Source organism: Patella vulgata, chromosome 2, assembly GCF_932274485.2.
Source record: "Patella vulgata chromosome 2, xgPatVulg1.2, whole genome shotgun sequence".
Classification (NCBI taxonomy): domain Eukaryota; kingdom Metazoa; phylum Mollusca; class Gastropoda; family Patellidae; genus Patella; species Patella vulgata.
In genome coordinates this window covers 69,672,655-69,688,397 of record NC_065880.2, presented here as the reverse complement: position 1 = coordinate 69,688,397, position 15,743 = coordinate 69,672,655, and the positions used below count along the sequence as shown (strand labels likewise).

General features: G+C 32.6%; 1 protein-coding gene across 1 annotated transcript; it reads left to right on the top strand.

Annotated features, from left to right (window-relative positions):
* Positions 1–343: 343 nt before the first annotated feature.
* On the top strand, positions 344–15,538 carry LOC126811929 (splicing factor 1). Its single transcript, XM_050537991.2, has 13 exons — positions 344–491; positions 3,087–3,224; positions 5,611–5,686; positions 7,175–7,327; positions 7,986–8,106; positions 8,944–9,096; positions 9,317–9,435; positions 9,808–9,912; positions 10,276–10,351; positions 11,019–11,144; positions 11,471–11,780; positions 12,153–12,260; positions 13,611–15,538. Exons 1-13 carry the CDS (start codon positions 434–436, stop codon positions 13,886–13,888), a joined length of 1,821 nt encoding a protein of 606 aa, XP_050393948.2. The 5' UTR covers positions 344–433; the 3' UTR covers positions 13,889–15,538.
* Positions 15,539–15,743: the final 205 nt, after the last annotated feature.

Genomic DNA, 15,743 nt, shown 5'->3' with positions numbered 1-15,743 from the left:
TGGACATTCATTTGGATGGCTGTGACCATTTCTATTAAAAACATTGACAAAACGCGGCCGGTAAATATTGTTTACGTAATAAAATCAATTTTATTTGGTTATTTCAAAAGATTGGATTATACGATATGAACATTAAACGAAACGAATAAAAGGTTAATATATTTTCACTAGCTATTGGAATTATAAGTCTTCGTGTGTGTAGTGGATATTTATATAGCATTTCTAAACACACCACAGTGTTCCATAAATATCTTGAAAGAGAGTAAATGTACAGTTTGTTAATGTTTTTTTTCTTTTTCGTTTCGTTGTCTAAATGAGTAAATGTAAAGCAGCCATATTTTACCCATTCGTCTTATAACGTTGAAGGTTTTGCTTTTTTTTAATTTCCAAATTAATTTCAGTATAAGATAAGAGAACCCAGTTTATTGTAATTATGATGAATTATTCATTTGTGACCAGCACTATAAAAAGAGAGTTGGAGAATTCTGATGGTATGTATATTTTCTAGGGAAACGCATCCGACACGACCAACGGTAAAAATAAAAAGAATGGTCATGATGGTGATGTGGTCGTTGACCTACATCAGTACATGTACTATAAAATGTGGTGGTGGTCTTAGTACATACAATGTTATGTACCAACTAGACCCAAAGTCTTAGACTTGATTGAGAATTATTATATTTCGTTTGAAAGACTATTGTTTTTACTAAAATTATTATTATTACCATTTTTTTTACTGCATATCCTTATTTCCCAGTGTGTGGAGGCAGTAGAATGCCTAGATCTAACTTTAAGTTAAAAGATTCGCAATGCAAAAGCGTTTTTAAATTTTTGAATCTGACTAAAACTGAATATTTACTAGTTTTCCAACCCCTCTCCCATTTAAGAAACCCCAAAAAATTTCAAAATCGATTAAGAAATAAGAATGTTATTCTAATGACCCAAAATTGATCGATGTCACTGTCAGTATATATACTATACACCTTTTTTTTTGAATATGTAAAAAAAGTGACCGAAGACAATTTCTCAGAAACCATTGAAGATACTGACATCAAATTTTCAGGAAACATCCATCCAACCATTAACTTTTTATTGGAATTTTTAAATTTGGGCTATATAATTTATTTTCTTTGATATAGGGTCTTTCTATGAGAAATACGTTTACTTTCAGTGACGAGCGCCATTTTTGCCTTTTCCTGATAATTTTATTTTTTCAAAATAGAAGAAATAAGTCGTAAATACGTTTCTGAATGTCTAAACCATGCTTGACACAAACTCTGCGCAAAGTCCAAAATGTTGGTGTTCATTCGACGTCACAAAGTCGCGGAGCAAAAACGACACATTTTACAGTCAGTTTCTTTGACATTGATAAAAATAGTATCAGTGGCGCCTCTAGCGAGCTTTTGCATTGCTAATAAGATAACCTATTATTAATATTAATAGGGTACAGATCTGCGATCTATTTTCTATCGGGAAACCATGGTGATAGTTACTCCATAGGCTATTTTTGAAACTTCTGCGCAGCCCGGCAGTGGCATAAATGGGTAAGGTGCCCAAAAATACAAAATCAGCCGTAGTTTCGTCACTTACCTATTTTCAAACAAATGACATTTTCGGAAACCCTCAGACTTTTCCCACAACGATCGCAGTTGAACATTTCGTCACTTTGTCGTTCACTTCTATCAATGAAAATTGAAAACTAGTTGTTTATCAGACAATCTTTGTCATTTTTCAAAACTTTCAAATTTGACCTACATTTTTGAATACTAAAAGTCAATACGATTGTAGTAATATAAGTTTAATTCAGATATATCACCCTTAATTTTTCATATTTTCTTCCCATGTTCAAATCGATGTTTCTGAAACTTCTTGAACATAAAGCCATATGGATAAAGCAATCCCAACAATGATCCGTAGAAATTGGTCGATATAATGTCCAATATTTAAAAAAAACCCACAAAAAATGGATGCTTTTGGCAAAAATGCGATTCCTCCGTCCGATATCACAGCATTAAACCGATTAAAGTATTGTTGCGTGGCCCGATGCCTGGACTACCGTATGATACCCAATTAATACAGATAGGATAATCTGGAAACAAAATATGACACGCCGAAAATCAAGTACTTTCTTGTTTCTTTTCTTAAACTTCTGTTACTTAGAGTCCTATCGGCGGTCCAGGGGTGTGAATCAAGATGTAATAGCCTTGAAATGATAAAAGTGGTTCAAAAAGGGCCTCAGCCCTCAATCTTTGAGAAAAGTTGCCAACCTCTAAATTTATTGAATATGCTCTTCTATTCTTCTTTTCTTTCAAAACTTCTCAATGGATGTTTCTGAAATTTCTGGTGCAGGAAGTTAAGTAACCAAACCACTTGAGGAAACTATCCTGACAATGATCCGTAAAATGGAAGTAGTCAAACAAATATCCAATAGTTTGAAAGAAACACAAAAAATAGATGTTTTTTGGGAAAAATGCAATTTATCCATTGGATGTCGTTCATCGGATCAAAACAACTAAAGTACCATTGGATAACTCAATGAATGGTCTTATCGTATGCTTCCTTCCTGTTTCCTTCCTGAAAGCTGGTTCAGTGCTGCTTGCAGGTCTACTAGTTGAAATCATTATTGGTGTCGAGAGTTTGACCTATACATGTACGGTACAGGTGTCTGTCAGGATATACAAGACAAGTTCTACTTTTCTGTGGAGTCATGGTATGGTGGTTCAGTGTGTAGCCCTAGAACCCTTGACAGTTGGAATTCATTTGCTGCCGTCAAAATTTTCCTTAGAGCATACTATATGTCCATTATAATTAGTCTGGTTGGTTCAGAAAAGATGTTAAACCCTGTTTCATTCATGCATTCTATGGAATTCTCATGCTAACTACCAACAGGATTTGACCTATATTGTATAGGCTACTGCAGTTTGTCCGTGCCAATTTCCAGTATATGTATATACTATGGACTTCAAATAGGTAACTTTGTTAATTTTGGTAGTCTTCAAACTGGACCTGGTTGTTAATAATTGCCCTTGGTATTGACTCATGTATGGCCACATTAAATAGTAATAATATTTGTCTTGTTTTTCTAGCATTAGATAGTGCAAGTGAACGAAAGCGTAAAAGAAAAAGTCGCTGGAACACAGATGATGATGATAAAACAAGCATACCCGGGATGCCTGCTGCATTACCATGTAACTTATCAACAGAACAACAAAGACAATATATAGGTGTGTAAACTTGTAAATTGTTTCCATGTAAATTATACAGTTGTTCTGGCAAAAAAAATTAAAATTGAATTTCAGTGTAACACTTGGTTCAGAACAATGGTCAAACTTTGTACTTATAGTGAAGTCATTGGATAATCTACATATTGTATTAGTATACAATATGGAATGGCTGCATGATTATACCTATTGGTTTGAAATATAATTTGAAATCAGTTGGTAAAAGAATGTACTGTGGACCCCCAACATAAACATCAGTGAAGCTCAGTATATGAATAGTATATTCTATGTTGATTGTTTAATCTTTTTCGTCGTTTAAAATTCTGCATAATAACTTGTATTTATTACTTAGTACTGCATGTAATTGCTGCACAGTTTATTTTAAACTTTGATTAAGATTAAGTCAACTACATAAAATCATTAAACATGTACATGACATTACCAAATAATTAAGTTTGATTTCTATAAAATACCTATATTTTAATTGCATAATATGTTCCATTGTTGTGGTAAATTAAATAATGTAATAATCAAAAGAAAATAATCAATTTTTCAACAGGATTAATAATTGCAACATTTGCTTTTTTCTCCCCTAACGTTCAAATTTCAGTTTAGGTGAAGCTGACACATGTAAAATGATAGTAGTAACTAAATTAATTTCTTTTTGATAAGTAATCAGTTTTTATTTGCAGTTGAAAATTAAGCTGGGTCCCCGTAAACAATTGGTTTTGAAAATTTATTTATTCTAATAAAACCTTTTGACAATAGTGAAAATAAAACACTTATAATTATAAGAATCAAAATACATGTAAAATTGTTAATGTCTAAATATATTAATGATAGTTTAAAAAAACAATTTTTTGATAGTTTTGTTTATTTGGTTTTACATTATGAAATAAATAACAATACATGTATACCTTTTAAAATATATATTATAAATTATGCATATCAGAACAAATATTGGACTTACTATTTTTAGTTTACATGTACATGTACCTCTAATAGGTCTTATCTAAAAAGAACTGATTTTTCATGCACACAAGGGTTTAAGTGTTTGCATAGCTTTTGACACTTACAAAATATATTTTTATACGCCCATATTTCAGTGTTGGCATATTATGTCATCACCCTGTCTGTCGACAATTGGGTTGTGAACGTAATAGAGGCTAGATTTTTTGTCAGACTCTTCAAATTTGGTGTGGAGCATCGTGGTCATGAGAAGACAAACTCTATCAATATTCAGCATTCCGCGACTTTTCTTTCTGGGGTTATGCCCCTTTTCCTGAAAACCTTGTTAGGCATTGTGGTCACGACAGGACAAACACTATTGATTTACAGATTTCTGTTCTGTTTGCCGAAAATCTTGTGAACAAGATAAAGGCTCTAGTTGTCAACAGATTTCTTTCAAATTTGGTGGAAAGCATTGGGGTCATGAGAGGATAACCCTGTCAGTATTCAGTGTTCTCTACCTTTTCTTTACAGAGTTATTGCACCTTTGCCAAAAACATTGTGAACATGATAGATGCTATGTTTTAATGGATTTCTATCAAATTAGGTGGTAACCATTGGGTTCATGAAATGATGCACTCTGTCAATATTAAGCGTTTTGCTACATTGCATTTATTTACCCATCTTCCAAACTTTCCTTTCGGATAAGCTGGAGTTTAGACAAAGCTGCTGTTTGAGCGTATTTGCACTGTTTGCGTGGCTATCTTTTCATAGTTTATGCTTAGAATAACTTGATCTGTAAATGTTAAAAAGTTAGTTTAAAACTTAAATATTGATAATTACTCTCCATATGACTATTGAATTACCCATCATAAATTTCAAATCTACTAGGGGACCTACCTTAATGAAAAATTTAATTACTTAAACCCATTTTTCAGACATGTATCATTAAAATTAAAACACTATTGAAATTGTCTAAATTACATGTAGTTATTTCAGAAAATGAAATAAAATTGTTTTATGAATATATGTAGATCTAAGGTAAGAAGTAATAACAGACTATTTGATTTACAGTTAGGTGGAGAAACAACTTTATTCTACATGTTTTTAAGTCAATCTGGATAATCCATTTCCTTTAACTTTTGTCTTGAACCTTTCTAAAAATTCCAAACATAAAAATGGCATATTAGTATTATTAAACTTTGTCTTAAATCTTTTTGAAAATACCAACCCCATCAAAATGTCATATTTCTGCTTTGAAGAAATTTGTTTGCTTAATGACATATTTTGGCCTAGAAAAGGACAAACATTGCTAAAAAAAATTTTGAGAAAATATGTTGAAATCAAATATCAAATAATTATGTGTCCAGATTGGTTTGATTAATTATTTATTGTATATATAATGTTAACCTTTGCTCCTACTTTAATCATTGTGTTACAGTGCACCTACAGATTGAAGAAATATCACGTAAGCTACGTACAGGAGATTTGGGAATACCGCCGAATCCAGAAGCCAGGTTTGAACGCGACCATTATCATAACACATCTCATTTTACAGCAGAAAGACAGATCAACGTCATGCAAAAATACACACAAACAAAATTGGTTAACTTTTTCTTTTTTTAAAAAAAACTATATTAATATTTTATTTTTGACACCATATTATTTATATAGAAAGATATGATCAATTGAATATTTTATCATAAGTAATTTTATATCCTAATTCTAATCAATAATTTCTTTTCTTTTTTTGTTAATTTTTGAACTTTTATTATGATTGACAGATTGCATGATTATGATATAATGATATTACACACTTTATCATTGATTTACTATATGTATATTAATTCTGTTTCTTTTTAATGAAATTTGCATGAATTTGAACAATGACATGTTGTCCCAGGCTTCTCAATTAAAATAAACAGAAATTTTAAAGTAGCAATATTATTATCAATCCATATAATTTTGTCCGTAGTGTAAAACCATAATATAGTGTGGCCATTTTATAGCTTACTGTATTGGAAAACCTCCCACATGTTAGTAAATTAGCTGGTTAACAAATGTCGGTTTACAACATTATTACAAGGGATTTTAATTATTTGAGAGTGTTCTCTTAAAATGCTAGAATTTCTAAATTAATATCATAGCAGTTGGCATGATGAAAGGCTAATTAATGAATGCAAGATATTTGAACTTGCAAAAGTGTAATGCCACTTTAATACCTAATGAAAGGAGATATATTGGTGGTTCAACTACAGGGATGATATTTTGCTTGAGCAGTAATATTTCTAACCCTCAGTTTATTGTTTATAGTACATTTAAAATAGTTTTCCTCCTAAACAAATCTATCAGATTTCATATTCTTCTCAATCATTAATTTTGAAAATACAATTCCTAATTGAATAGTTTATGGATACCATGACCAAATACCCTTCCTGCCCTGCCTTCCCATTTTCCAGAACTACTAGAGATAGATCTAAAGTATTCAAACATTTTAATTTGAAAACGATATCCCAGTCATTTTGTAAATTTTTTTATTCCAGAACTAGTAGGCTATATTTAAAATGTTAATCAATGGTTATTGGAATGCTCGCACACATAATTTGTGGTACTTGTATCTTACTTAAATAGCCTGTTTTTGTATTCTCTGTAAGCTATATTTAATACTATATTGGCAATGGATTTATGCTTACCGTTTGATTTCCCTAATCTATAGTAGGGAATAACAAAACAAGAAGTTCGCTTTGGTATTAATTGTTAAGAGACGGTTAATTGGTTCTTGGTTAATTTTGAGTTGCTTCAATTAATTTTGAATTAACACATAATAGTTTAATACACATAAAAATAATTCCACACCTACTTAATGATTATCCCTTAAACTGGCACCCCATAACCATTTCCCCTTCTGTCATTCTTTACTTGTATTCACTGGAAATCAGAGTTCATCTGATATCCTACAATTGCATGAGTTTTGGCAAACATAAATTATCTCCCCTCTTCCTCAGATCTCCATCACCAGAGCCAATCTATAATAATGAAGGAAAGCGGTTGAATACACGAGAATATCGTACACGGAAAAAATTGGAAGAAGAAAGACATCGTTTAGTTACAGAAGCGGTAGATTTAAATAAAGAATATAAACCTCCGGCAGACTATAAGTAGGTTTTAAATTGTTAGCTTCTAGTTGTATTGTATTGTATAATAATTGTGAATTGCCCAGACAAATGAGTAGTGGTATAATATGTTCTGGAACATTGTTAGCATAATCTGACCCTTATTGATTGCTGTGTTAAATACATGTAGATATAGCTCTCTTACTTTGAAAATTATCTAAATCTTAGTAAATAATGATGAATATACATTAAATTATTTCTTATTTAAATAGGCATTATGCAAGAGCTAAATCTGCCTATTGCAGGTCTTTCTGTAGGCCTTGAATGTTACATAAACTATTAATTAGACATTTATTAACATGACAAGACCATAATCAACTTTCTATGCCATCGGATGTCATCGATATTAAGTAGATTAGAACAGTTTGGCCATTTAATGATTTAATTTAAAAATGGAGAATCGGTTACAATCAATGCACACATCTTGTCAAACCATCAATGGTCAATATCTTTGCTTAGAATAAAGTAATTTGAATGAAATTTTCAATATATTCATTTTGCATTATCTATGACCTATTATAGCAAGAATGACAAGTTGTTTATCTAAGATTCTAAGTCTTACATAATGTATCTTTAATTAGGAATTACAAATCTTTTAATGATATCCAAGATTTGCATTTAGTTTAATGGTTGAATCTTGTAGGCCTCTTATAGTTCGTGTGAATGATAAGGTTATGATACCCCAAGATGAACATCCAGATATCAACTTTGTTGGTCTTCTCATTGGACCACGTGGAAATACACTTAAGTGTCTAGAAAAGGAGGTACGTACAGTAATGAAATATTTATATGAATTGTTGTCCGTAGGAACTTTGTTGGCTACAATAAGAATTTGATGCTGTTTTTGTTGTTAAAGTATGATCCATATTCTTCTGAATTAAAAGAGGGTTGGGTGGTCTAACGCGTGCACTTTAGACCATAAAGTCTGTCATTTCATTTCGGGTGGCACGGTTTCGATTCCCAGCTGATACGTGACATGGAGTAGGGTCACCTGTTTAACCTCTGATTTCCTCCCACTGCTATAGACCCCTAGGCGCAAGTGAATTATTGAAATGAAATTGAACGAAATGACCTAGTAATTTTTAGAGTGGACATAAAATCTCATTTCTCTCTCTCTTTGACACACTTGCACAGTTCTACCAGTATACATGGACAACTGCAGAAATAAAATTTCTTATGCAAGGACCCAGGGATTTAAGACCCAACCAGAATGAGTTTCAACACTCAGCTGTGAGGCCACACAATGCCGGCCTGAGGATTGTGTAAACTGTGCTTGGGTGTGAAAATTTCACAGAAATTTAACAATGATAACATAACCCAAATTTGAATATTTTTGGTTGGTGCTTTCAATGTCTATGGATGTATATGTTTTCAAATCAAAAATCTATAATTTTTGTAGCTTAAAAAACAATCTGATTTGTGCCCTTACAGTATACTGTACACAGAGCCTAAATTATTCGATGACTAGGACTTGAATAAAGATCTAAATTAATAAATGCTGTAATGTTTCTCATGCAGCATGAATTAATATTATTATTACCTTTTAACCATAATAATTCAGAATAACAGATATTCATTGAAATGATTGGTTGTTATTTCAGACAGGTGCTAAAATTATTATTCGGGGTAAGGGTTCAGTTAAAGAAGGCAAGATTGGTCGCAAAGATGGTCAGCCTCTTCCTGGTGAAGATGAGCCACTACATGCATATGTCACTGCTAATAATCCAGAAAATGTTAAAAAAGCAGTGGAAAAGGTTGGTTTTCATTTCAAATTTCAATATTTATATATGAATTACAATTATGAAGCGTATTGTATGTGATCAAACAATGTAAATTGTAAATACAGAACATTTTCAATCTGCATCACAATATTCAGTTTTCCGAAATATCTTTATTGAATAATTTAAGCTTATTTTTGAAATCTTGTTACTTTAAGAATTCTAGTTCAAATATTGTTACTTTTGTCTTTTTCAGATAAAGACTATAATTAAACAAGGTATTGATGTACCAGAAGGTCAAAATGATCTGAGACGTCAACAATTACGAGAATTAGCTTTACTTAATGGTACTTTACGAGAAAATGACGGTTTAGCGTAAGTTTTATACTTAATGCTATAAATATTTGAAGCAATTTACATGTGCTAGTACAGTGAGACTATAAGGCCTATTTTCCATATACATGTTTTCGCAGCATTTCCGCACATGTTTTCGGTCGGTCTAATGCAAATTTAATGCAAATGTTTGGATCCACTGAGTAAACCTGATATATTACACACAAGAACTACAATGCTGTTTGGAGCAATGTTGATGCCACCTTTGTACTGAAACCTGCATTACAGAAAACCTTGACATAATGTCATCCAATTAAATTATTATTTAAAATTTGGTTGACATTGACCAACATTCTATCAACTATTAGATAGGAAGTTTTTATGCTATTGACAATTTTAAAATAATTTTTTCAGGAAATTAAAACAACTTCAAGCAGCCCAGAATATTATAACGAACACTATACTATGTAGTCTGTGTGGAGGAACTGGTCATATAGCACAAGATTGTAAACAAAAACGGTAAGTGTCTTCCATACAATATGGTAGGCCAGTGATAAACAATATGCTATTTATTGACAATAGAATTAGTTTAATATTAATTTCAAACAGAGTATCAGAAAGAACACCTGATACCACTTTAGATTATAGGGAGAGGCTAAGAGAAATGGGGTATTTAGCAGTGGGAGGAAACTAGAGGAGCAAACCTAGGGCGGACCCTACTCATACCCTAAAAAGAGGGAATTGAAACCATGGCACTTGACTCAATGACAGATCTTATGATCAAAAGTGCAAACATTGAACTATTCACTTGATGCAGGCTAGGATTAATGTATCTTAACTTTGAAGCATGTTAATTAATTTATCCATTGTGTTTTTTTTTAGACCGGGAGATACATTTAGAGGTATGACGCAGTTACCTGTAACATCACTAGCTGATAAAGCTAAAATGGATAGCGAGGTAATATAGATATTGCTACATACTATAACAGAATTAGACAGTCATAAATTATTAAAGAAACATTATGTAAGATTTAGATAAAGAGTTGTCCATTCTTGCTATAATAGTTCCAAAATACATAATGAGTATATTAAAAATTTCATTTAATTTACTTTATTCTGAGCGAGGGTATGATTGTTTGTAGTTTTGACAAGATGTACCATAGACCAAGATGTACCGTAGACTAAGTCTCAATATCCATTTTAATTTTAAATTTTATAATCTCACCAGTGTTCTAATCGATTTAAATCTTGGTCATTCAATGTCCTAGAGAGTTGTTTATAGGCTTGTCGTGTATAAATGTCTAATTAATAGTTTATAAAACATTTGAAGCCAAAATAAAGCTTGCAATAAGCAGATTTAGCTCTTAAATAATGCTTCTTTAAGTACAGTACAGAAATCAGTCATATTCAATTAAAGTGATGTCTATTTCATCTTCAAATGCTTATACTGAAAGGTTTTATATAATACTCATTGTCTGTTCAATCAAAATATTGGCTATAAAGCAGTAAACAATTAATATGAACATTTTGTCTTCTAGAGTCTCATTTTCACTGTATTAAGTGGTAAAAATCAGAGAATTTATTAACTTTTCTCTTTTTCATACATTATATTGATACATTTCCAGTATATGTCACTAATGGCTGAATTAGGGGAAGGCCCTCCACCTAAAACAACACAATCTACGCAAATGAGAACATCGATACAACAGAACTTTAGAACTCCATTCCAAGCCCCACCTCCTAATCCTATGGTAAGTTACAGATCTCCATTCCAAGTTTATGGGGTTTGTATGTGGAATGCAACCTATATTTTCCAATTTGTGTACTGAATCTTAAATTTGGAACAAATTAATATGTTTAAAAATATGGAAATGATCGATGTGTCCCTTTAGTAGCACCATATCATTCATTGTCTCTTTGCTCTTTGCTGCATATGGAATAAATGGAGGCCTGAAATTCCATAAAATGTTTGAGTATGTGATGTATTGGCTCAATTGTTACATAAATTATTATTAAATCATGCCTTTTTGCAAGATACATAATAATAACAGAATGCAATATCGTTCATTAATTTTAGGCTATGAACCCACCATGGCAACAGCAGCAGCAACAGCAGCAACAACAACAGCAACAGATGCCCCCACCCCAGAATAATCAACAAATGAGACAACCAATATCAATGGCTCCAACACGATTTACGGGTACACCACAGCCCTTGATGAACGCACAGATTAACCAATCACAGATTCAGTTAAATAGACCTCCTAATATGACTCCCCCTATTCCCCCACCTCCTATGGGACAGAATAACCAGCCACCATTACCACCATGGCAACAACAACAGCCCCAGATGGGAATGCAAAATGTACCAACATCTCAGATGATAGGTAAGTAGTTCTTAAACTTTTGTTGAATTACAATTCTATGAGGTTTTAGTGAATCGTGTGATTTGGAAAGAAACAAGTATGACATCATCGGAACCGTCTGCAAATATTGACTGTCAATTGACTGCAATTGTCCAAGGAAAAAGCATGCCAAGTTTCAAGTTGACCGTACATGAGTTGGCGGAGTCTTAACCATTTCTTGAAGAGCATCGCCCCCAACAAGATGAATAGTGTTTGGTGGCCACTTCTGTCCCACAAATATATCCTTATGTACAACTGTGACTACTTAATCGCTAATTGGGATGAATGGTTTAGACTCGGTTTAGCAAAGCCAAATGTGCTAGATGGAAATTAACCATATAATTCTATTTTCAGGAGTTCCACCACCCCCACCCCCAACAATGATAACAGCCCCACCCCCTCCACCACCTTCAACTCAAGCCCAGAATTCAATGGCAAACATGCCATGGCTTCAGAATCAAGGTATGTATTTTTAGCATAACAATTTTGTTAATGCTGCTTTTATTTCTTAGAGGGTTAGGTGGTGTAGTGGTCTAATGCCTGTGCTTTAGATCATCCAGTCTGTCATTGAATCAAGTGGTATGGTTTTGAGCCCATTCTTGTACGTGACAAGGGGTAGGGTCTCCTGTCTAAACTTGTGGGGTTTCGCTGTTTCCTCTTGTTGTTCTCCCACGGCTTAAGACACCATCGCGCATGCAAACTATTTAAAAAAACTTGATCCATATGTTAATCCCGAAATGAAATAGTTTGTGTCTCTTTCTCTCTTATTTCACTGTAAAAGAGAAAGCTTAAAGATACATTAGTTAAGAGTTTAATAAAGAGTTGACCATTCTTGTTATAATAATTCAAAAATAGATGATAAAAAAAGAAAATATTGAAAATTACAGTCAGATTACTTTATTCTGAATGGTGTTGTCACTGTTGGAAGTTTGGACCAGAAATATCAAGCAACATTCCCAATGACTACGGTACCCTCAATTGGCAGGTCTTTCATGTTAGCTTGGTCAGCCATTTTTGATTTAATTATTAAATGGACAACTGATTAAATCCAAGCTGTATCCAATCCATCCGGGGGTCTACAGTGTTGATTTTGAGCTTGTCATGTAAATAAAGGTCTAATTAATAATTTCTATAACACCTGAAGCATAAAGAAAGACTTGCAATAGGCATAGTTAGCTCTTAACTAATGTATCTTTAAGATACAATTGATAATGGGGTCACATAGCATCAATGTAGTTAGACTGTATACCGACCTTGGGTATATTATTAATAGTTCGTTTTGTTGTAAGTTCATATAGAACTGTACTAATATGTTGAGGACTGTAACATTCAGTCGTGTTGATTTGTGTGACTGATTGTAGGTGTGGTTGCTAAGGACAATATACAGGTAGTAGTCTGGCACATCATGGGAGGAGCTTCATATGTAATTGACAAGATAGGTGAATCAATTATTGAAAGCTCCTACCTGGATTTGATTTCTATTTTACTCTAATCAATTCTAGGAAAAAAGACAAAAACATTTGACTACCGGTAATGTTAATAATAGAGTACAGGCCAGTCTACTTTGTAGTATTAAACACATTTTTCTCAACAACCACAACTCATTTAATCCAATTTTCCTTTCAATTTTAAAACTGATTAGAGATTGAGGACAATAATAATAAATAATTTCTTTTCTTGTGGACAGTTTGTTTATCAACCGTTCATGGTCGCAACATGACAAAGTTCACCGGAAACCACAGGTCGAACTTGATATCTTGAATATGAATATATTTACATTTCTCCATGAATTCTTACATTTTGTTCTTTCAGTGTCTGGAGTTCCACCACCACCGCCAACCACCAACACAAGTAGATGGGGAGCTCAGATGCCAGCAGCACCCCCTCCTCCACCCCCATCAGCTTTACCTCCATGGCAACAAAATGCAGTGCAAAATACAATGAATGCCCCACCCCCACCTCCAACTACTAGTCAACAGATGACTTATAGCCCAGTGCCCCCTCCACCCCCACCAAACAGTTTTAACACTATGGCAGGAATGAACCCTATGATGGTAGCCCCACCCCCTCCACCTCCACCACCAAGTTAAAACACAATTTTTACATTTTAATATATTAAAGATGCAATATGTAAGATTTAGATAAAGAGCTGACCATTCATGCTATAATAGTTCCAAAATAGCTCATTTCATTCAAATAACTTTATTCTGAGTGACGTTATCACTGTTTGACAAGATGTGGCATAGATTTTTTATTAGCATTGTAACGTTGGTTAATCGTGACTCAGCCTCACTTCTCCGTTCTTAAATTAAATCATTAAATGGTGATCGTATTTCAATCCATTTACATCTCGGCCATCCGATGATATGGAGAGTTGATTATGGGCTTGTCATGTGAATAAATGTCTAAATAATAATTTATATAACATTTAAAGCCAAACTCTTACATAAGGCATCTTTAAGGAAAATTATAAACCATTTCATGTAAATTGATAAAATGTATAAAATTTAATTTTGTGTGATATTGAATAAGATTTTGTTTGATCTTTGAAAGTTTGTGAATGATAAAAAATTGTATTTCATGGGCAGTAATATTGCAAAATAGTAATCTTTGAGAGGCATTGAGTAACTAATAAACTATAACACATACTTAACGTTAACAAGCTTGATACAGTTTATTGCAAAATAAAATTGTTCATTAAATTATGATTCATTCATATCTTAATATACATCTCTATATTATTCCAATCTACATTTTGAAAATATTATACATTGACTAAAGATCTCATATACATGTTAATGTTATACATTTTTTTATACTCTTCTCCATATTAGTATATTTACAGTTGTGTAGCCAGAGTTATGTGCCCATAAAGCCTCAGAAAAGAAAGTGAGATATTGAGTTAGCGACTTCTAGATTGTAGCATTATATTGTTTGAATTGTTGGCTAATTTCTATTTTAAAATATGCATTTATTCAACATGTTTTTTTTAAATCTAGTTAAGCTAAACATATATCACCATTACCAATTGATGGCCAATATTTTGGGTTAATTTTAGTGGTGGGACTCTGTTCTGTATTTTTGTACATAGTTTGTAGGTTCAAATGAAGGACATTTACTTATATAACAGTGTGTAAAATACCCTCATGTGTGTGTTTTAGATCATAAGGTCTGTCACTGGGTCAGGTGGTGTTCTTTTGATATTCTGATAAGGAGTAGTATCATCTGTCCAACCTTGTATATGTTGAGTATCTGTCCGAGAGTATAAGATAGCCAAGTCGGGCTAAAATAACATTATATTTATATATGCTTTTTTGGTTTATATCATTGTATATATTCATATTCCATATTAAATATACATCATTAAATATGAATTAGTAGCGGACAAAGCCTTTCACACAAACTAATAGTAAATCTGAAATAGTGCACAAAGTGACAATAATTAACTCGGCTGTAAAGACCAGTTTTAGGCAGTTATACATGTGTGCTTGCCAAAAGGAGAACTCCCCTTTGATTTGCTACTAACATATATTTATGTATATGCCTACTGTTATTCAATCATTTACATTTCATGAAATAAATGTTGTATTTTAATTCTTTGTATATACAATATTTCATTCTTATCACGGTAATGGTTATTCTCTAGATTCAGACATTTTAATTGTAAATTCAACATTAAGTGCTATAGATAAATGTAAAATCTGAATCGAGTTTAGAAAATAAAACTCTTACACGTATGTATGCAATCAAATTGTTTGTCATTATTTAAACACAACCCTGGTTGCAGTGACAAAGAGTAGGGTCACCTGTCCGACCTCGTGGGTTTTCTCCAGGTCCTCCCACTGCTAAAGACCCCTACACACAAGCAAATTATTGAAAAAAAATTGAACCATGATAGTCCCGAAATGACCTGGTTTATGTCAAGTGATTGTTAAACCCCATTTC

Coding starts and splice junctions, on each gene's coding strand:
- LOC126811929 (XM_050537991.2), top strand. CDS start 434: ATGATGAATTATTCATTTGTGACCAGCACTATAAAAAGAGAGTTGGAG. Junction 492..3,086: donor AGAGTTGGAGAATTCTGATG/GTATGTATATTT, acceptor TTGTTTTTCTAG/CATTAGATAGTGCAAGTGAA. Junction 11,781..12,152: donor ACCAACATCTCAGATGATAG/GTAAGTAGTTCT, acceptor TTCTATTTTCAG/GAGTTCCACCACCCCCACCC.